The sequence below is a fragment of the Nycticebus coucang genome, chromosome 14 (assembly GCF_027406575.1).
Source record: "Nycticebus coucang isolate mNycCou1 chromosome 14, mNycCou1.pri, whole genome shotgun sequence".
NCBI classification, from domain to species: domain Eukaryota; kingdom Metazoa; phylum Chordata; class Mammalia; order Primates; family Lorisidae; genus Nycticebus; species Nycticebus coucang.
In genome coordinates, this window is record NC_069793.1 from 10,663,312 (window position 1) to 10,683,824 (window position 20,513).

The 20,513-nt window shown below is 49.2% G+C and overlaps 2 protein-coding genes across 2 annotated transcripts; one reads left to right on the forward strand and one right to left on the reverse strand.

The window, feature by feature from the left end:
- Nucleotides 1-2,693: 2,693 nt before the first annotated feature.
- GNG3 (G protein subunit gamma 3) lies at nucleotides 2,694-4,440 on the reverse strand. Its single transcript, XM_053562307.1, has 3 exons — nucleotides 3,906-4,440; nucleotides 3,428-3,527; nucleotides 2,694-3,184 (listed from the first exon to the last, which is right to left on the reverse strand). The coding sequence occupies exons 2-3, from the start codon at nucleotides 3,524-3,526 to the stop codon at nucleotides 3,056-3,058; spliced, it is 228 nt and encodes a 75-aa protein (XP_053418282.1). The 5' UTR covers nucleotide 3,527; nucleotides 3,906-4,440; the 3' UTR covers nucleotides 2,694-3,055.
- Nucleotides 4,441-4,521: 81 nt separating this feature from the next.
- BSCL2 (BSCL2 lipid droplet biogenesis associated, seipin) lies at nucleotides 4,522-19,892 on the forward strand. Its single transcript, XM_053562308.1, has 11 exons — nucleotides 4,522-4,739; nucleotides 6,467-6,783; nucleotides 8,154-8,235; nucleotides 14,515-14,658; nucleotides 15,363-15,497; nucleotides 15,686-15,783; nucleotides 17,894-18,035; nucleotides 18,189-18,255; nucleotides 18,465-18,551; nucleotides 18,645-18,725; nucleotides 19,663-19,892. The coding sequence occupies exons 1-11, from the start codon at nucleotides 4,653-4,655 to the stop codon at nucleotides 19,809-19,811; spliced, it is 1,389 nt and encodes a 462-aa protein (XP_053418283.1). The 5' UTR covers nucleotides 4,522-4,652; the 3' UTR covers nucleotides 19,812-19,892.
- The last annotated feature ends 621 nt before the right edge of the window (nucleotides 19,893-20,513 follow it).

Sequence of the window (20,513 nt, forward strand, 5' to 3'; positions counted from 1 at the left end):
TTAATAACCTAATATCAAGGTAACATTTATTGAGCACTTCTGGCTTTTTATTTTTATTTTTTGTAGAGACAGAGTCTCACTGTACCGCCCTCGGGTAGAGTGCCGTGGCAGCACACGGTTTACAGCAACCTCTTAACTCTTGGGCTTACGCGATTCTCTTGCCTCAGCCTCCCGAGCAGCTGGGACTACAGGCGCCCGCCACAATGCCCAGCTATTTTTTTTGTTGTTGTTGCAGTTTGGCCAGGGCTGGGTTTGAACCCGCCACCCTCGGCATATGGGGCCGGCGCCTTACTCACTGAGCCACAGGCGCCGCCCCAGCACTTCTGGCTTTTTACCAAGTTTGAACTAATGTGGAAATTTTCACTTACTCCCCTGGAATTTGCTCCACAATGTGTTGCAGTGGGAAAAGGGAAAGTGTTTTAGTCCTTGCAATGCCCTGCTTGCCATGTACTAAGCATGTATAGATAGTACAGTCCATTCATTAGGTATTTGAGTGCCTGCTATGTCAGAATACAGGGATTTAAAATAGTTTTTCACCAGTACCAAGAAGGAACTAACTAAGCAGGCTTCTGAACAGAATCTGGGGTAGGTCCTGATCCAGGAGGGCATCAGGTTACTTTTTCCTCTTATATCATCTCTAGGATGAGGGAATTAATTAGATGATTTCCAGTACTTGTTAGGGCTCAGAAATTCCATCAATAGTGAAAAGCTATTCCTTAAGGTGTCCCAAGTTTATTTGGTGCCCCTGGAGCCCATGAAGACATCCTTTGGAGGCTAAGTTCAGTTGCTGATAAAACCCTTTATTCCTTTGGTCTTTTTCTGTATTTTATCCCCTTGCTGTTTTCCTGTGTGAAGGTGTAGGGAAGCTGAAGGTGATGGGCTGTCCCTAATACGTGTACAGGTCCCACTATGGCAAGGATTAACCCCATTCCCACACGTGAATCCAGGCACAAAACAAAAGCCAGACTAGGCTTCTCTCAGAAATGATGTGACCCTGAATTTGGGGATCGTAACGGTCCACGCGGAGCAAACATACTGGGGTTGTTACTTTCTCTACCTTGGCCCTGGTCCCGAGGAAAAGGCTTCTGGGAGGTATTCTGGGGCTTGCAAACCTCTGAAGTCTGAGCGCTGGAAATACTCATAAAACGTTAAGCCTTAAATTTGGGTTCAGGCCCGGCAGTTTTTGGACCCCTTGTGAGGGTTGGTAGGCACGCTAGGGAGTCACTGCTTTCTGGAAGATGTGTCATAATCAGCCTGAGAAAAATGAAAGCAAAGCAAGCCCCAGTTGTTTTTTTTTTTGCAGAGACAGAGTCTCACTGTACCGCCCTCGGGTAGAGTGCCGTGATGTCACACGGCTCACAGCAACCTCTAACTCGGGCTTACGCGATTCTCTTGCCTCAGCCTACCAAGTAGCTGGGACTACAGGGCAAGCCCCAGTTTTTTTTTGTTTTTTTTTTGTAGAGACACTTTATGGCCCTCAGTAGAGTGCCGTGGCCTCACACAGCTCACAACAACCTCCAACTCCTGGGCTCAAGCGATTCTGTTGCCTCAGCCTCCCGAGCAGCTGGGACTACAGGCGCCCACCACAACGCCCAGCTATTTTTTGGTTGCAGTTTGGCCGGGGCCGGGTTTGAACCCGCCACGCTCGGTATATGGGGCCGGCGCCCTACCAACTGAGCCATAGGAGCCGCCCCAAGCCCCAGTTTTATAAGGAAACCCAATGCGAACAATTTTGGGCTTATCCAGCTCCTGGTGAGACCAGGAAGCGACCATGGATCGGAGCCCCAAGTGGACAGCGGCAGGTGGTGACGACCCCTTCTCCCATTTCTTTTTTTTTTTTTTTTTTTGTAGAGACAGGGTCTCACTTTTATGGCCCTCGGTAGAGTGCCGTGGCCTCACACGGCTCACAGCAACCTCCAACTCCTGGGCTTAAGCGATTCTTTTGCCTCACCCTCCCGAGTAGCTGGGACTACAGGCGCCCGCCACAACGTCCGGCTATTTTTTGGTTGCAGTTTGGCCGGGGCCGGGTTTGAACCCGTCACCCTCGGTATATGGGGCTGGCGCCTTACCGACTGAGCCACAGGCGCCGCCCGTCTCCCATTTCTAGTTATGTTCCAAAGGGGTCCTCTCTGGCAGTACGTAGGAAGCTGGGGTCCCCTTGTCCTTCGGCTCGATCGGAAGGACGTCGAATTCCAGACTTTAGGTGCGTGGGAGCAGGTCTCGACTTGCCAGGGGCAGCCATTTTGAGACCAGACGAGCGCGGAGGGCACCATATTGGCAATGCTGGCTGCTGGGGGCCGCCATTTTAAGAGAAAGCCCTGTACGGCGAAACGCCGTGGTGTGAGGGCCGCCATGTTGTGGCGGCCATTTTAGGCGCAAAACCGGCCCCCGACGCGTTAACGGAGCCGAGCTCCGCCCCTCCGCTGCTAAGCCTCCCGCCTTCCTCCTAAAGCCCACCCCCTTCAATCCGTTTTCTTTGCCACGTTTGTGTTTGTGTTTGTGTATGCCCTCCACAGCCTCTGAGTGTTGTACCTTCCCCTGGGGACCCGCTCTCGCGCTCGATATTCCCCCGACCCCGTCAATCTCCGATCCTGGTCACTGTTTATCCTGCTTTGACGGGCCCTATCCCTGGGTATGGCAAATCTATTGATTGATGGTCCTCTCCCCCAAGAACGCTAACACAGAAGCCGTCCTCTGAGGCTCTGGATGACTTTATTCTTCAAATGGCTTTCCCTTTCCAATGGCTCCAGGTGAGACCGAAGACAAACACCTGGCCCATCCCTCTCTCCATTGTCTGAGCGGATCACAGAGGGACATGGACCAGACGCTGGCAGAGCCTGACTGGGGGCCCTTCTGTGGGTGGAGCAAAGGGTGTCCGTGTCAGAGGGCGAGAAAATTCGGTCGACAAATAGATGAGGGAGGGCCTTGTGCTTCAGATAACCTCACAGGGTTGTGCAAGTGTTAGGAATGGGATGCAGGGAGCCTTCGGTTACTGACCTAAGGGCGGGGCCCAGGAGAGGGAAAGATGAGGAGTTGTGAGGAGGGACTGGGCAGCTCAGAGGAGGGCACAGAAGAACTTCTTCTCCCTGAAGGGGTTCTCCGAAGTGGGCACAGGGGTGATGAGAGGATCCTCACAGGCGTGGGCATCACAGTAAGTCATCAGGTCTGCTGCTGCCTTGGACACCTGGAGCACAGGGGTGATGAGGGGTTGTTAGCCAGAACCTCTGAAAGGGACTGCAGCCTCTTTTCCTAAATGGGTTATCCTGAGATAGTCTTCTCCCTCATCCTCTACAGAGGCTTGGGAATAGAGTCCCAAACTCCTGTGACCTCAGGGAGTCAAGGAAAGAAACCATTTCTTATCCCCAGCTTTGGGAACCTGCAGCACAGCATGGCTTGGTTAACTAATGAGAGCCAGGATCCCACCCACCTTTATCCGGCACAAGCTGGCTTCAATCTTAAGCTGTTCCACCATCTTGCGTGCTTGCCCAATACTCATAGTGCTGTTCACAGGGGTCTCACCTTTCATCCTGGAGAAAAGAGAGGGACAGGTCAGAGCACAGTCCCAGCTGACAGCTCTCCTCCATGCTCACTCCTCACCATCCTTCACAAGCCTAGGGCAGTCTCCCAATATTTTTGCCCCCCTTACCCTCTTGCAGTGGCCTGTCCCATCCCTGTCCTCAGTGGGAAAAACATGAGAGGGATGGATGAGGTCCTTCCAAAACTCCTACACGGCCTGGCTACAGATCATTAAACATTATACTAACGATTTAAGGCTTGTCAGCCCTTCAAGCTATGTGTATTCCCAGCCTCAACCAGAAAGAGCCCCACCCTGATGAGGAGGGTACATCACCCCCGTGTTCCCTCATGATCCTCAATGAGAGAAAAACAGGCTGCTCCCTACTCACCTGAGGCCTGAGGTGACAGGCAGCAGCAGCAGCCCTGAGGTGTAGGGTCAGTGGGGGGCACCAAAACCTTCTGCCTGAGATGGGTGCCCCACCCTGCAGGGAGTTGCAGCTGAAAGTATCTGATGCAGATGCAGATGCAGCTACTACAGAGAAAGCCACTGAGGAGGGTTGGGCCAGAGGTCCAGGTCCGTTAAGGGCTGGGGTCAGTTTTTGCAGCTCAAGCACTGCCTAGATGGCTGGTACCTGAAGGATGAAGGATGCTAGGAGCTGTTCCGATTCTGGAGCATACCAACTGCCTGACCAGTGGGGGAGCTTGGCTGCTGCCTGTATCCCCTGCGCACACCCCCATTGTCACTGTCTCACTACCTGCCCTTCCCCCACTGCAGGCATCCTGAGTCTGGGCTACAGCCCTTGCCAATAGTGCTGAGGCCAAGGCAGACTCCCCCCTCAAATGGGGTGGTCTGGGCCTGTGACAGCCCCTGCAGTAGAGTCTACTGGCTGTGAGGGGACCCTGCTCATTCGAAAATCTGACATCAGACGGGTAGTCGCCCCCCTCCTCCCTCCATCCCTCTACACTGACACAGCATTTAGCACCTGAATCTTCTTTTTCTCCCAGGGACCCTCCATTCCCCACATCCAGGAAAATGTGATGTGCTACAGGTATCAGCTTCTAGAACACCACTTCACATTCTAGCCACAAGTGAGGAGTGGGAGATCCAGGGGCAGAAGAGACACGTCATCAGGAAGATGTCTAAAGAAATAGCAGACCAAAAAGAAGAAGCTGGAGAAAAAGAGATGTGTGGAGATCAAATCAAAGGACCGGACAAAGAGGAGGTAGGGGGCTCTGTGGGGAGAGTGGAAATAGATGATGGGGGTTGGAGATAGGGTGTATTGGTTTGAAAATTTTCAGACATTTTGAATAGATTACCTCCCACGACTGTAGGATTGTGCAACACTGGCCTTGCCCTCTGGAGGACCTTATCTGGGGTGGTTAGACATGTAAAAACAGAAGATGCTACCATCCAAGACCTAATCTAGATAATGTTCTGTGGGCACTATGAAGGAGAGTGCACCCAGTGAGGGTCTGAGGAGGTGGACAAAACCTGGGGCTACCATGCTTGTGAGTAGGGGACAGCGGCCTGCCTCCGCAACGCGCAAAATGCGCAGGTTCCCACAAACTGAATAATCTTTGGGCGAATGCTCCAGGCCTTAGGTGCCTACGGGTCATAGGAGCGTGGGAGTTAACTATTAGTGCCAGCAGGATGCCTACTTCACTCCCCCCACTTCGGGGGTTACCTGCCGGGTGGTGAAGGTGTGGGCTGTGATTGCTGCCTCCAGGGGAGGGCTGGGCGCGCGGGCGATGCTGACTCAGAGCATGCCTGGGGCATATCTTGGGGAATGCAGAGAGGCGCCTTTCCCCTTTGGTCTCGGTAACTGGAGGATAACCCGCGGCGGGGAAGACCAGTGGCTGGCGCCAGGGGGAGGGAACCTCGCAGCCCGGGAAGCCCAGCCCCTGAGCTAGCCCCGCCCCCAGGCAAGACCCCGCCCTGTAGCGTACAAAGGCGGGGGGGGTGGGACTGAGAGGGGCGGGACTTCCCTGGGAGCCGGAAACCCCTTCTCGCGGTTGCCCTGGCAGCGCGCGAGGCTGGTGAGTGTGCAGACCTGCGGCGGCTGGCAGGCAGGTTTCCATGGTGGCGCGGTTAGGTGGGGACTCCGGGCACCTAGCTCTCTGCGGAGTGGGTGGATGCTGGCGGGGAGCGGCCCTAGACTGCTAGTTGCCCTGCCTCACGTGTGGCGCAGCCGGTACGGAAGCGAGCTCAGCTCGAGCAGAGAGGAGAAACTCGGGAGGCAATTGTGATCGCTCTTAGGCAGCTGCCTTTCGATTCAGCTGTGCGACCTTAAGCAAGTCCGTATCCTCTCTATGCAGCTGCCTGGCAGTGTGGATTAATGTCATTCTGTGTGTAAAAACACTTGGTAAGAATTCTAAGTTGCCGGGCGGCGCCCATACCTCAGTGGGTAGGGCACCAGCCACATACACCGGGGCTGGCGGGTTTGAACCCGGCCCAAGCCTGCTGAACAACAGTGACATCTACAACAACAAAATAGCCGGGCGTTGTGATGGGCGCCTGTAGTCCTAGCTACTTGGAAAGCTGAGGCAAGAGAATCGCTTAAGCCCAAGAGTTTGAGATTACTGTGAGCTGTGACGCCATGCACTCTACCCAGGGCCACAGCTTGAGACTGTCTCCAATAATAATAATAATAATTCTAAGTTGCTGATTCTTTGTATGTTATATATTGCTATGAACGATTATTGAGGTAGTTTGCCCCAGAATCAGATGGCTGGAGGAGTTCATCTGAGGAACTCTGGCCTTCGGAGTGAAGGGAGCACATGGGAGGAAATGGAAAGGATGATTGGCAGAGAAGCAGAATCATTTGGAGAAAGGCCACATGAAACAATGACTTTGTTTTTGTCATGCTATCTCTGATTCCTCCAGGAAGCTTGTCTTTTTTGTCCCCACCTCTGTGGGGAAAGGAGCCATTCTTCCCCTCTCTCTTTCCAGGAACCACCGGCTTCATCATCCCATGGCCAGGGGTGGCGCCCAGGTGGCAGAGCACCTAGGAACTCAAGGCCTGAACCTGGGGCGAGACCTCCTGCTCTCCCGGCCATGGTCAATGACCCATCAGTACCTGCCTTACTGTGGGCCCAGGAAGTGGGCCAAGTCTTGGCAGGCCGTGCCCGCAGGCTGCTGCTGCAGTTTGGGGTGCTCTTCTGCACCATCCTCCTCCTGCTTTGGGTGTCTGTCTTCCTCTATGGCTCCTTCTACTATTCCTACATGCCAACGGTCAGCCACCTCAGCCCAGTGCATTTCTATTACAGGTGAGAGAGTCCTATTAATGTAGAGGAATACTATGAGAATCCCTCCAAGTAGGGTCCTTGGAGCTTATTCAGTTCAATCCACTCATTTACCGATGAGAAAACTGGAGCCCTGTGTGCTTATAGGACTTCTCACCTTGCTCTGCCCAAGGCTAGAGCAGTTCTAGGCTGTAGGGTTCTAGGGTCCTCCTTCTACCTCTTACTGAAAAAAAGAATCCACTTCTGGGCTATCATTAAGAGGGTTAATTCTGGGGGCGGTGCCTGTGGCTCAAAGGGTAGGGCGCCAGCCCCATATGCCCGAGGTGGCGGGTTCAAACCCAGCCCCAGCTAAGCACTGCAAAAAAAAAAAAAGAGGGTTAATTCTATTTGGATCAGACCTCTCTTAGAGCCACTGGAGAATTTTGAGCCAACCCCTTAGGTGGTTCAGAACTAATTTATCTAGAAAGTAGCAGTTTGCTTTTTACATTGCTTCCTCCCACTCCCACTTGTCTACTGAAAAGTAGAGATTACAGAAGCATAAGGTGACTGGATACCTAAACTTACCTCCCAGAATTCTGCATCTTGCCTGGCCTGTTAGTTCCTTTCCATTTTACAAACTCTGCCAAATTCTCTCTTCTCTTCTTAACAGTGGCTATAGGACCAATCAACAGATGCCAGTGATAGCAGTGTTATCAATGATGTTCTCCCTTAGTCCCTGGTCATGAGCTGTAGCTTTTTTTTTTTTTAAGTACTTTTACTTTTTTCTTTTTTAAAATTAAATTATAGCTGTGTACATTAATACCATCATGGGGTACAATGTGCTGGTTTTATATACAATTTGAAATGAGCTGTAGCTTCAAAGGTAGGGCTTCTTAAACCTTTAGGAGACATGGATCTTATGAAAGCTATAGCCCTTCCTATCATGAAAATGTATACACATGCAATTTTGCCTACAATTTGAGGGGCTTCCTTTGTCTCTTAATGACCACCTGTGGATCCTTTTGTAGGTGTTTACTCAAATAGACCCCAGACCAGAAGTACTAAATAAGAATTTCATAGGGTAGGACCCTGCAATCTATATTTTTATCAAGCTCCTTAAGTGAGTTTTTAGAAAACCACCAAAGTGTGAAGCTATTTAAATAAATATCCATAGATTCTCATCTAAGAATATCTGCTCTAATGAGAGGAAATAAGTTGAAGTTACAATAAGAGAATTAAAGCATCTTTCTGATTTCTTGAATCCTACCCACATTTCATGTCTCTCTCTGTTACAGAGAGAAGGGTACCTGTTCTGAGGGAAGGGGGGGTGGGAAGGACCCTTAGGGGTCCTACAAGTATGGGACGTATGGGTAACACAGAGTTAACTTAGAGTATCATCCCCCATTCTCATTTAGGACTGATTGTGATTCCTCCACCACATCACTCTGCTCTTTCCCTGTTGCAAATGTCTCATTGGCTAAGGGTGGACGTGATCGGGTGAGTATGGGAGCTAGAGAGAAGTTTCATTTGATCTTTGGTGACTTGAAATAGGAAGGCTTGAGAAAGACTTGGAGAACAGGTATTGAGTAAGGAAGGCTCTGAAGGGAAGGAAGGTTCAAGAGAAATTAAAATCTCAGTGAATTCTGTGTATTGATCTGCAACAGACATTAGGAATGTTCTTTTTTTTTTTCTTTTTGTTGCAGTTTTTGGCCGGGGTTGGGTTTGAACCCGCCACCTCTGGCATATGGGGCCAGCGCCCTATTCCTTGAGCCAGAGGCACCGCCCATTAGGAATGTTCTTATTCTCAACATATATAATAAGTCCCCAACTTGCAGTAATTTGAACTAACAAATTTTCAACTTTGAAAGCACTATGTGTCCAGTAGAAACTGCTTCAAGTACCCACACAACCATTCTGGTTTTCTCATTCAGTACATATTCAATAAATTACATGAGACATTCAACACTTTATTATAATAAAATAGGCTTGGTGTTAGATGATTTTTGCCCAACTATAGGCTAATCTGTGTTTTCTCAGCACATTTAAGGTAGGCTAGGCTAAACTGTGGTGTTCACTAGGTTAGTGTATTAAATGCATTTTTGTGGGTTTTTTTGTTTTGAGACATAGTCTCAAGCTGTCATCTGGGTAGAGTGCTGTAGAGTCTTAGCTCACAGCAACCTCCAACTCTTGGGCTCAAGCTATCTTTTTGATTTTTTTTTTTTTTTTTTTTTTTTTGAGACAGAGCCTCAAGTTGTCACCCTGGGTAGAGTGCTATGGCATCACAGCTCACAGCAACCTCCAACTCCTGGGCTCAAGCGATTCTCCTGCCTTCGTCTCCCAAGTAGCTGGGACTACAGGCCCCTGCCACAACACCCGGCTATTTTTTGGTTGCAGCCGCCATTGTTGTTTGGCGGCCTGGGCTGGATTCGAACCTGCCAGCTCAGATGTATGTGCCTGGCGCCTTAGCCGCTTGAGCCACAGGTGCCAAGCCTCAAGCTATCTTCTTGCCTCAGTTTTTCTATTTTTAGTAGAGATGGGGTCTCGATTTTTGCCCAGACTGGTCTTGAACTTGTGAGCTCAAGCAGTCCACCCACCTTGGTCTCCCAGAGTGCTAGAACTACATGCATAAGCCACTGCATTCAGTTTTAAATGCATTTTTAGCTTATATTTTCAACTTATGATGGGTTTATTGGCACATAAGCCCATTGTTAGTTGAGGCACATCTGGATTAGGTGAAGTAATCAATAATCTAGATGAAGTAAACAGTATTTTAGACCTAAATGAACAAATCAGCTATTTCACGGTAATAGGATGGCATCCACCCAAGAGTTTTGAAAGCATATATGTAAAATTATGAAACTGTTGACAAATATGTGTGACCTGTCATTACAAAGGGTACTGGGCCAGAGCACTGGCCAGATGCCAGTGTGACTTCAACAAGCCTGGGAACCCTGAAAAATGCCTAGGGACACTCAGCCTTCTATACTGGCAAGCTGAGGAGCTCTAATAAAGAATAGGATCCTTGCACACTTAAAAAGGACCTTGGAGAGTAAACAACAATTCTGGTTACTGGAGTTTTTTGAGTTGTCAGTCAGCAACATAATTATAAGTAATCAGTTGTAAAAGTTAGTAGAAATTGAGAAATCATTTGAAGTTCATTTTCAAAAATGGTAGTTGGGAGGAAACTGACTTAAAGAACTGTCACAACTCTAAGGAAGGAGTGTATACACTAAAGAATCTGGGGTTTCCTGGGATTGATGTGCAGACTGGCCTTATTTGACAATACAAACAACCTAGGAGACTGACATCTTTCAGCACTACCAGGCAACCAAGCATTATCAAGAAAAGTCTTACCAAGTCAGGTGAATGGGCCCCAAATGACAGAATTCAAAGTTGCGAAGTAGATTTATTATTGTAACCTTGCTATTTGGGAAAGGAAATAGGGAAAGGTTATCATATAATGTTCCATGAAAACATTGACTTAGTTTGCTTCTGTGGTTGAAGAATAATACATGGAACCAGGCGTGGTGGCTCGTGCCTATAATCCTAGACCTCTGGGAGGCTAAGGTGGGAGGAACCCTGGAGCTCAGGAAGTAAAGACCAGCCTGAGCAAGACTGAGACCCAGACTCTACTAAAAATAGAAAAAAATTAGCCGAGTGCTGTAGTTCAGTGGTTAGACCACTGGCCCGCACGCCAGAGGTGGTGGTTCAAAGCTTGCCTGGGCCTGATTAAGAAAAAAATAAAAGAAAAAATAGGGCGGCACCTGTGGCTCAAAGGAGTAGGGCGCCGGCCCCATATGCCGGAGGTTGAGGGTTCAAACCCAGCCCTGGCCAAAAACTGCAAAAAAAAAAGAAAAGAAAAAATAGAAGGGAGGTGCCTGTGGCTCAAAGGCAGGGCACTGGCCCTACATACCAGAGATGGTGGGTTCAAACCCAGCCCTGGACAAAAACCACAGAAAAAATAGAAAAATTTAGCTGGGTATTATGGTAGATGCCTGTAGTCCCAGCTACTCAGGAGGCTGAAGCAGGAGGATCACTTGAACTGAAGAGTTTGAGTTTGCTGTGAGCTAGGCTGATGCCACAGCACTCTAGCCTGGGCAACAGTAAAACTCTGTCTCAAGAAAATAATAAAATAATAATAAATGCAATGGTGGCTCACCCCTATAATCCCAGGACTTGGAGAGGCCAAGGCTGGCGGATTGATTGAGCTCACAAGTTCGAGACCAGCCTGAGCTAGAGGGAGACCTTATCTCTAAAAATAGCCAGGTGTGGCTCAGCACCTGTAGCACGCTGGTTACGGGGCCAGCCACATGCACCAAGGCTGGCAGGTTTGAGCTCTGCCTGGGCCTGCTAAACAACAATGACAACTGCAACAAGAAAATAGCTAGTCATTGTGGCTGGAACCTGTAGCCCCAGCTACAAGTGATTCTTAAGAGAATCACTTAAGTCTAAAAATTTTAAGTTCAGGCGGCGCTTGTGGCTCAAAGGAGTAGGGCACCAGCCCCATATGCCAGAGGTGGTGGGAACCCCAGCCCCGTCCAAAAATTGCAAAAAAAAAAAAAAAAAAGAATTTGAAGTTGCTGTGAGCAGGGATATTATGGCACTCTACCAAGGGTAACATAGTGAGACTTTGTCTCAAAAATAAATAAAATAAAAATAGCCGGGTGCTGTGGCCGGCGCCAGCTACTGAGAAGGCTGAGGCAAGATCGCTTGAGCCCAGGAGTCTGAGGTTGCTATGAGCTATGGTGCAACAGTACTCTACTGAGGGTGACAAAGTAAGATTCTGTTTCAAAAAATAAAATAATAAGTGCAATATATTGAAAGGAGATTAGAAACAAAGCCACAGTACATCTGTACCTGGAACGCTGCATAGAATTGTGTAGCTGCCCATTACAGAGATCATAATGGTTATGTAGGGAACAGGGAGGGGGCCTAAAACGGGTGTGAGTGTGCTAGATGAGGAAAAGGGGAAAAGAAGGATGGAAAAAGATCCACCCCAAGTCCCTGATAATTAGGAGGAGGTTGAATGTTTTGTTCTTTGACCGTGAATGTTTTTTTTTTTTGTAGAGACAGTCTCACTTTATGGCCCTTGGTAGAGTGCCATGGCATCACACAGCTCACAGCAACCTCCAACTCCTGGGCTTCAGTGATTCTCTTGCCTCAGCCTCCCGAGTAGCTGGGACTACAGGCGCCCGCCACAACGCCCAGCTATTTTTTGCTTGCAGTTCAGCTGGGGCCGGGTTTGAACCCGCCACCTTCGGTGAGGCCGGCGCCTTACCGACTGAGCCACAGGCGCCGCCCAGACCGTGAATGTTTTTTAATGAAGAACTCATAGAATAATGAGTTCATTCTATGTGTAACACCTTACTAGAAGCAGATGTGGTCCCTGCTTTTAAGGAGCTCATAGGACTGATAAGAAAACTATACATTGCATTTGCATGCATTTATTTAGGTAGTAAAGTATAAGATACAGATTATCCTTTCTAGAAGAATTTGTGAAGAATTAAAGCTATCAGTGATTTCTGAGATAATGTGAGACTATGGAGGTGGTTAAGTCTCAAAATGGATCTTTCAAGAAAGGGTGGAAATGGAAAATCTGCCAATCAAGCAGACAAACATGAACAAAGGAATGGACTCATTCACAGGATTCTAGTAGTATTATATTCTTTGGATACCCTTGGAGAAGATGACTTTTTTTCTTTGCAGTTTTTGGCCGGGGTCGGGTTTGAACCTGCCACCTCCAGCATATGGGGCTGGCGCCCTACTCCTTTGAGCCACAGGTGCCACCCGAGAAGATGACATTTTCTAAACTGCCAGTTTACCAATTTAAACAAACACACACACACATACACACAGAGCTTTGTTGAGATATAATTCTTTTTTATTTTCTTAGTTGAGACAAAGTCTCACTCTGTCACCCTGGGTAGAATGCTGTGGTGTCATAGCTCATAGCAGCCTTCAACTTTTGGGATCAAGAGCTGCTCTTGCCTCAGCCTCTGGAGTAACTGGTACTACAGGTGCCTCTCACAATGCTGGACTCGTTTTTCTGTTTTTAGTAGAGATGGGATCTTGTTCTTGCTTTTGCTCAGGCTGGTCTTGAACTCCCACGCTCAAGCAGTCCACCTATATCAGCCTCCCAGAGTGCTAGGATTTCAGGCACGAGCCCCTATGCCTGGGCAGTGAGATATAATTTGTATGCCATACAGTTACCCACTTACAGTTCAGTTCTGATATTTTCAGAGTTATATAGCCATCACCACAATCAATTTTAGAACATTTTCAATACCCCCCAAAAGAAACCACATATCCCTCCAACCGACCCAGAGTACTACCTATCTTAATGTTTCAAAGAATTCAGGAAGCAGCTGGTTTTGAATCATCTGGCCTCTACAGGGGATAGGAATCTTTTTTTTCAAGAGATAGTTCAGCCTGAAAATAGCAATCTATAAAGAAAGGTCTCTATCTTTTCTTTTTTTTTTTTTGTAGAGACAGAGTCTCACTTTATGGCCCTCGTAGAGTGCCATGGCATCACACAGCTCACAGCAGCCTCCAACTCCTGGGCTTAAGCGATTCTCCTGCCCCAGCCTCCCAAGTAGCTGGGACCACAGGCACCCGCCACAACGCCCAGCTATTTTTTGGTTGCAGTTCAGCCGGGGCTGGGTTTGAACCCACCACCCTCGGTATATGGGGCCGGCGCCCTACCAACTGAGCCACAGGCGCCGCCCGGTCTCTATCTTTTCTAAAACTTTTCTGAAGTTTTCTTTCTTTTTCCTTTTTTTTTTTGTTTTGAGACAGTCTCACTTTGTCACCCTTGGTAGAGTGCCGTGGTGTCATAGCTCACAGCAACCTCAAACTCTTGGCCTCAAGCAATTCTCCTGCCTCAGCCTCCCAAGTAGCTGGGACTACAGGCACCTGCTACAATGTCTAGCCATTTTTTGGTTGCAGTTGTCATTGTTGTTTAGCTGGCTCCAGCTGGGTTCGAACCTGCCAGCCTGGGTGTATGTGGCCGGCACCGTAACCACTGCACTACAGGAACTAAACCTAAATTTTTTTTTTTTTTAGCTTATTCCTTCCTTTGGTTAAAAGCAAAAGCTTTACCATCACCCCCATCACCCCTGTGATTCTTACATGCTACCCTGTGAAAATTCATGCTGGTAGATTAAGAATCATTAAACAAAGGGATTAGAAGAATGTGGGAATGGTAAAAAAAAAAAAAACTAGGGTATGTTTGATGGCAAATCTTTACTTTTTTGAGTTTACTCCTAGTGATGAAGAGGTCTTCCCACTATGAGTCTCAGAGTTCTACCAACAGAAACAAGACAGGGACCCAAAACAGCAAAAAAAGGATTTAGACTGAGGGCAGTTGTAAGAGACCTGGACCGAGATACTGGGAGCTCTGCTAGTGCTTGGTTAATTGTGTGAGGGAGGGCAGGCTGGGCCTAGGGGACAGCCTTAGTCACATAGCCCTGAGTTACAGATGGCCCAGATGGCAACTTGATGGTTCACTTTTAGCAAGGAAATGTGACGCAGCCTTTCTGAAACAGTAGTGAGTGTGATTTAGGAGAATCAACAGGGTTCCAAAGACCTCAGAAGTCTGGGGCATCCAGCCAACCAGCAGGGGGCAGCATCTTCTTGGGATGAGAGATCCAGGGGTCTGTTATGCTAACCAAGGGGATTGTGGCAGAGCATTTGGGGAGAGGGGTGAGAGAGGTAGAACAGGGAGAGCATAGTTTTCAAATATGTCTTTTTGACAAGAGATGGGGCTACCTTGGGCAGGTTCTGATGTATGGACAGCCATATCGCATTACATTAGAGCTGGAACTGCCAGAGTCCCCTGTGAATCAAGATTTGGGCATGTTCTTGGTCACCGTTTCATGCTACACCCGAGGCGGCCGAATCATCTCTACTTCTTCACGCTCGGTAAATGTTCATGGCCTGTCTGGTAAGATGTGGACAATAATGGCAGAATAAGAATGTCTGAGCAGAGCTTCAGGAGAAAACATCCTTGGCTCTGAGGACAGACACGTCAGGATAAGTTAAGAGGAATCAGTTTACCAAACCCCCCAGGTATCTGATGAGCATGCCTGACTTTGGGGTGAAGTCTGAAGAGAGTATTGCTCTCAGAAAACAGAGGCTTTAGAGCCCAACAGACTTGGGCTTATGTCCTCATTCAGAAATGGGCTAGCTGTGGGGCAAGTGTCTTAACTCCTTGGGTATAAAGTGAGTTCATTCTTACATGACTTATCAACAGGACCACATCATGAAGTACATTCCTGATGTCTGCCTAGGGGGAGAAAAGCTTCAGGTGGTATACTGGGACTTAGATCACACATACTGGATTACAGAACTATTTAGGAGGATGGTTGATCAGAGACAGTGTAGTGTTTGACCTAGGAAAGAGGGGCCTTTGTTATATAGTAGAATGGAGGGATGTGGCCAATTAGGAGGAAATGTTACTCAAGCACTTGGAATGGTTGAGACTGGGGATTAGGAAGTGAAGGTGAGAGAGCAGGGACCTCAGGGAGAAACAGCCTTCAGAGATTGCTCAAAGGTGGTTGAGGGGTGGGCAGGGCCATGGGGATTTGGTCTACCTGTCCCTAACTTTTCCCTCCTGTCCCTGGCAGGTGATGCTGCATTACCGTTCAGATCTCCTCCAGATGCTTGACACACTGGTTTTCTCTAGCCTCTTGCTGTTTGGCTTTGCAGAACAGAAGCAGCTCCTGGAGGTGGAGCTCTATGCAGACTATAGAGAGAACTCGGTGAGTGAGGTGAAGGATGGCTAGGAGACAGCCCTCCCCATTAGCCCGGAATCCTATCTGAGGAGCCTCTGGGCTCAGCCAGGAGGGACAGCAACAGAGAGGCTGGAAGCAGGCCTCAGATAAGGTTGACTAGATTGCCAGCAGCAGGGTCCTGGCCTGGTGTTGCCCTCACTCCAAATCCCTTGCAGTATGTGCCAACTACTGGAGCGATTATCGAGATACACAGCAAGCGCATCCAGATGTACGGAGCCTACCTTCGCATCCATGCTCACTTCACTGGGCTCAGGTGAGGAGCCACTGAAGCAAATCTCAGGCAACTCTAAGGGGGCTGACCTTGAAGAGGGTCCCAGGCAGAGGTAACAGGTTTACAGAGCATTGTGGCATTGGATTTCACATAAGCCACAGGTTCTCAATCTTGGCTATCACCTGAGGAACTTTTATTTATTTATTTTTTTTTTTTTGTAGAGACAGAGTCTCACTGTACCGCCCTCGGGTAGAGTGCCGTGGCGTCACATGGCTCACAGCAACCTCTAACTCTTGGGCTTACGTGATTCTCTTGCCTCAGCCTCCCCAGCAGCTGGGACTACAGGCGCCCGCCACAACGCCCGGCTATTTTTTTGTTGCAGTTTGGCTAGGGCTGGGTTTGAACCCGCCACCCTCGGCATATGGGACCGATGCCCTACTCACTGAGCCACAGGCACCGCCCCCGCCTGAGGAACTTTTAAAAAATATTCCTGGAGGCCAAGCACAGTGGCTCATGCCTGTACTCCTAGCACTCTGGAAAGCCAAGACAGGAGGATCCCTTGAGCTCAGGAGTTTGAGACCAACCTAACCAACAACGAGACCTCATCTCTACTAAAAACAGAAAAATTGGGCAGTGCCTGTGGCTCAGTGGGTAGGGCGCTGGCCCCATATACCGAGGGTGGGGGGTTCGAACCCAGCCCCGGCCAAACTGCAACAAAAAATAGCTGGGCGTTCTGGCAGGCGCTTGTAGTCCCAGCTACTCTGGAGGCTGAGGCAAAAGAATCACCTAAGCCTAGGAGTTGGAGGTTGCTGTGAGTTGTGACGCTACGGCACTCTACCAAGGGCGATAAATTGAGATTGTCTCTTTAAAAAAAAAAATTAGCCAAGCATTGTGGCACGCACCTGTAGTCCTAGCTAATTAGGGACTGAGGCAGGAGGATCACTTGAACTCAGGAGTTTGAGGCTTCTCTGAGCTAGGCTGATGCCCCAACACTCTAGCTTGGGCAACAGAGTGAGACTGTGTCCCCAAAAAGTGACAAAATAAATAAGTAAAAATAAAAAAAAACATTCCTGGGATGCACCCCAAACCAACTGAACCAGAATTTATTAGGGTCTTGGCTAAGCATCAAAATTTGTTGTTTTTTTTTTTTTTTTGTAGAGACAGAGTTTTACTTTATGGCTCTAGGTAGAGTGCCATGGCATCACATAGCTCACAGCAACCTCCAACTCTTGGGCTTAAGCGATTCTCTTGCTTCAGCCTCCCAAGTAGCTGGGACTACAGGTGCCCGCCACAACACCCGGCTATTTTTTTGTTGCAGTTCGGCCGGGGCCGGGTTTGAACCTGCCACCCTTGGTATATGGGGCCGGCACCTTACCGACTGAGCCACAGGTGCCACCCTTAGCTTTTTTAAAAGTACCCCAGGAGAAGCTGATGTCTAGAGTAAGGGACTACTGTTTTATTTTTATTCTTTTTTTTGTGTGTGTGTGTTTTTTTTTTTTTGGTTGGGGTTGGGCTTGAACCCACCACCTCTGGCATATGGGGCCAGTGCCCTACCCCTTTGAGCCACAGGAGCCACCCGGGACTACTGTTTTAAAACCATTGGTTCAGGCTCTGCGCCTGTGGCTCAAGTGGCTAAGGCGCCAGCCGCATACACCTGAACTGGCGGGTTCAAATCTAGCCCGGGCTCGCCAAACAACAATGACGGCTGCAACCAAAAAATAGCCAGGCGTTGTGGTGGGCGCCTGTGGTCCCAGCTACTTGGGAGGCGGAGACAGGAGACTCTCTTGAGCCCAGGAGTTGGAGGTTGCTGTGAGCTGTGATGCTATGGCACTCTACCCAGGGCGACAGCTTGAGGCTCTGTCTCAAAAAAAAAAAAAACCATTGGTTCAACAAGAGTTGGTTGGAGTGACTCTTGGAAGACAGCCACAATTTAGGCTACAGCCCTGGAATGTTGAAACTTCCCATAGGTCCTCTTGGCCTTTATTAGACCCTAGTGTAGTTAAGTTCTAGTAACTGGGTGGGAGGTACATGCAGTAGAGACCGACTTTAGCCAAACTCACTTGAATTGGCCTGGAAATTATTTCTGGGACTTGAGAGGGCTGGTTCTCTCCAGTAATTGCTACTCCCTTCCTGTCCCTACTTCCTACCTCAGATATCTGCTGTACAACTTCCCAATGACCTGCGCCTTCATAGGTGTCGCCAGCAACTTCACCTTCCTCAGTGTCATCATGCTCTTCAGCTACATGCAGTGGGTGTGGGGGGGCATCTGGCCCCGACGTCGCTTCTCTTTGCAGGTCGCAAGGGTCAAGGACCCCTTTTTCTCTCCTTCATGATCTTTCTTTGTGGGTGGGCAGGGACATGTTGTGGTGTGGGGGTTAGGACATGAGGGCCCTCTGATAGGTGGGAGGGAAGTCAGTCCTCACTGCTCAGTAGTTTCTCCTCCACAGGTTAACATCCGAAAAAGAGGCAGTTCCCGAAAGGAAGGCCAGGGAAGGATCTCTACCGATCAGCCAGGTAAAGGTCTTGATTTGGAGAGGAATTGGGGAAGTGAGCTCATCTGAACAGGGCTTGGCAAGAGGGAGGCCCTGCTTCGTCCAGTGTGAGGCTTAAGGCCCTCACATACTGAACTAAGGGTCAAGGGCAAGGCCAAAAGAGGTGAAGTTGTCATTGCTGTCCAGGCACAGCCACCCTTAACCCTAACCTCTCTTCTACCCACTTTGAAGGCACAGGGTCTGAAGGCCAGGAGGAATCAACCCAGCAATCAGATGTTACAGAGGACGGTGAGAGCCCTGAAGACCCCTCAGGGACAGGTATGACACAGTAGCAGCATTCCCTCCTTCCTGACTCCTTAGCACTCCCTTCAAGGTCTGGGTCTAATCTCTGAGGTCCCCTTTTGGCTGCAGAAGGTCAGCTGTCTGAGGAGGAGAAAGCAGATCAGCAGCCCCTGAATGGGGAGGAAGAGCTGGAGCCCGAGGCCAGTGATGGTGAGGGGCACCCTGCAATGCGGCCTCGGTGGGGTGAAGGTGGGACCCCACCAGACAGGGTTGGGGAACCTGCAACTTTAAGGCCACGTGTGACCTTCTGGGTCCTTAAGTGTAGCCTTTTGACTGAATCCAAATTTTACAGAACCAAATTCTTTTATTAGAAAGGGGCACATCAGAGAAAGATGAAGCTTTTCTTGCCTCCTTTGGTGCTTAAAAAAGAACAATCTTGGGGTGGCACCTCTAGCCCCATGTACCGGAGGTGGCAGGTTCAAATCCAGCCCCTGCCAGAACTGCAACCCAAAAGAACAATCTTGGCCAGGCATGGTGGCTCATGCCTGTAATCCTAGCACTCTGTGAGGCCAGGGCTGGAGGATCCCTTGACCTCAAGAGTTCAAGACCAGCCTAAGCAACGTCAGACCCCTTCTCTACAAAAATAGAAAAATTACCTGGGCATTGTGGTGGGTGCCTGTAGTCCCAGCTACACAGGAGGCTGAGGAAAGAGGACTCCTTGGGCCCAGAAGTCTGAGATTGCTGTGAGCTATGATGCCACAGCCCTCTAGCCTGGGCAACAGAGTGAGACTCAAAAAAAAAAAAAAAAAATCTTGAATGGCTCCGTGGCACCTGTGGCTCAAGTGGCTAAGGCGCCAGCCACATACACCTGAGCTGGCCAGTTCAAATCCAGCCCAGGCCTGCCAATCAACAATGACGGCTGCAACCAAAAAATAGCGCCTGTAGTCCCAGCTACTTGGGAGGTGGAGGCAGGAGAATCCCTCGAGCCCAGGAGTTGGAGGTTGCTATGAGCTGTGATGCCACGGCACTCTACCCAGGGCAACAGCTTGAGGCTCTGTCTCAAAAAAAAGAAAAAAAAATCTTGAAATCAGAAAGTTCTCTACCTCTGAATCCCATTGGGATTTTGTCTTTCCCTTTCTTGGCCCAGGTTCAGGCTCCTGGGAAGATGCAGCTCTGCTGACTGAAGCCAACCTGCCTGCTCCTGCCTCTGCCCCTGCCCTTGCCCCAGAGACTCTGGGCAGCTCTGAACCCTCTGTGGGTGCTGTCAGACAGCGCCCCACCTGCTCTAGTTCTTGAAGAAAAGGGCAGATTCCTCACATTCCAGCACTTTCTTACCTGACCCCTTTCACCTTGTTTTCCCTTCAATAAAGTATTTTGAAACCAGCTACTTCCCTGACTCTTTGTAATGAATTCAGGGCCTTTTGGAAACTCCATGTTGGAAGACGTGTCTTGTCAGGGACTACCTGAAAGGGGAAGCCCTCCAGCCCTGGGCAATGTTAAGCACAGCTGTTTGCATTCATACATAAGCCTAGCAGGGGTCCTCAAACTATGGCCAGTGGGCCACATGAAGTGGTGTGATTGTATTTGTTCCCGTTTTGTTTTTTACTTCAAAATAAGATATGTGCAGTGTGCATAGGAATTTGTTCATAGTTTTTTTTTTTTTTTTAACTATAGTCCGGCCCTCCAACGGTCTGAGGGACAGTGAACTAGCCCCTGTTTAAAAAGTTTGAGGACCTCTGGCCTAGGTGGGTGGCGCCTGTGGCTCAATCGGTAAGGCGCCGGCCCCATATACCGAGGGTGACGGGTTCAAACCCAGCCCCGGCCAAACTGCAACCGAAAAATAGCCGGGTGTTGTGGCGGGCATCTGTAGTCCCAGCTGCTCAGGAGGCTGAGGCAAGAGAATCGCTTAAGCCTGGGAGTTGGAGGTTGCTGTGAGCTGTGTGAGGCCACGGCACTCTACCGAGGGCCATAAAGTGAGACTCTGTCTCTACAAAAAAA

Bases quoted from the DNA above. Each gene is read 5' to 3' on its own strand.
- BSCL2 (XM_053562308.1), top strand. From the start codon at position 4,653: ATGTCTAAAGAAATAGCAGACCAAAAAGAAGAAGCTGGAGAAAAAGAG. The intron at 8,236-14,514 runs GTGAGTATGGGA...TACCTTGGGCAG, and splicing joins CTAAGGGTGGACGTGATCGG to GTTCTGATGTATGGACAGCC. The intron at 15,784-17,893 runs GTGAGGAGCCAC...TTCCTACCTCAG, and splicing joins GCTCACTTCACTGGGCTCAG to ATATCTGCTGTACAACTTCC.
- GNG3 (XM_053562307.1), bottom strand. From the start codon at position 3,526: ATGAAAGGTGAGACCCCTGTGAACAGCACTATGAGTATTGGGCAAGCA. The intron at 3,185-3,427 runs GTGGGTGGGATC...CCTGTGCTCCAG, and splicing joins CCAGCTTGTGCCGGATAAAG to GTGTCCAAGGCAGCAGCAGA.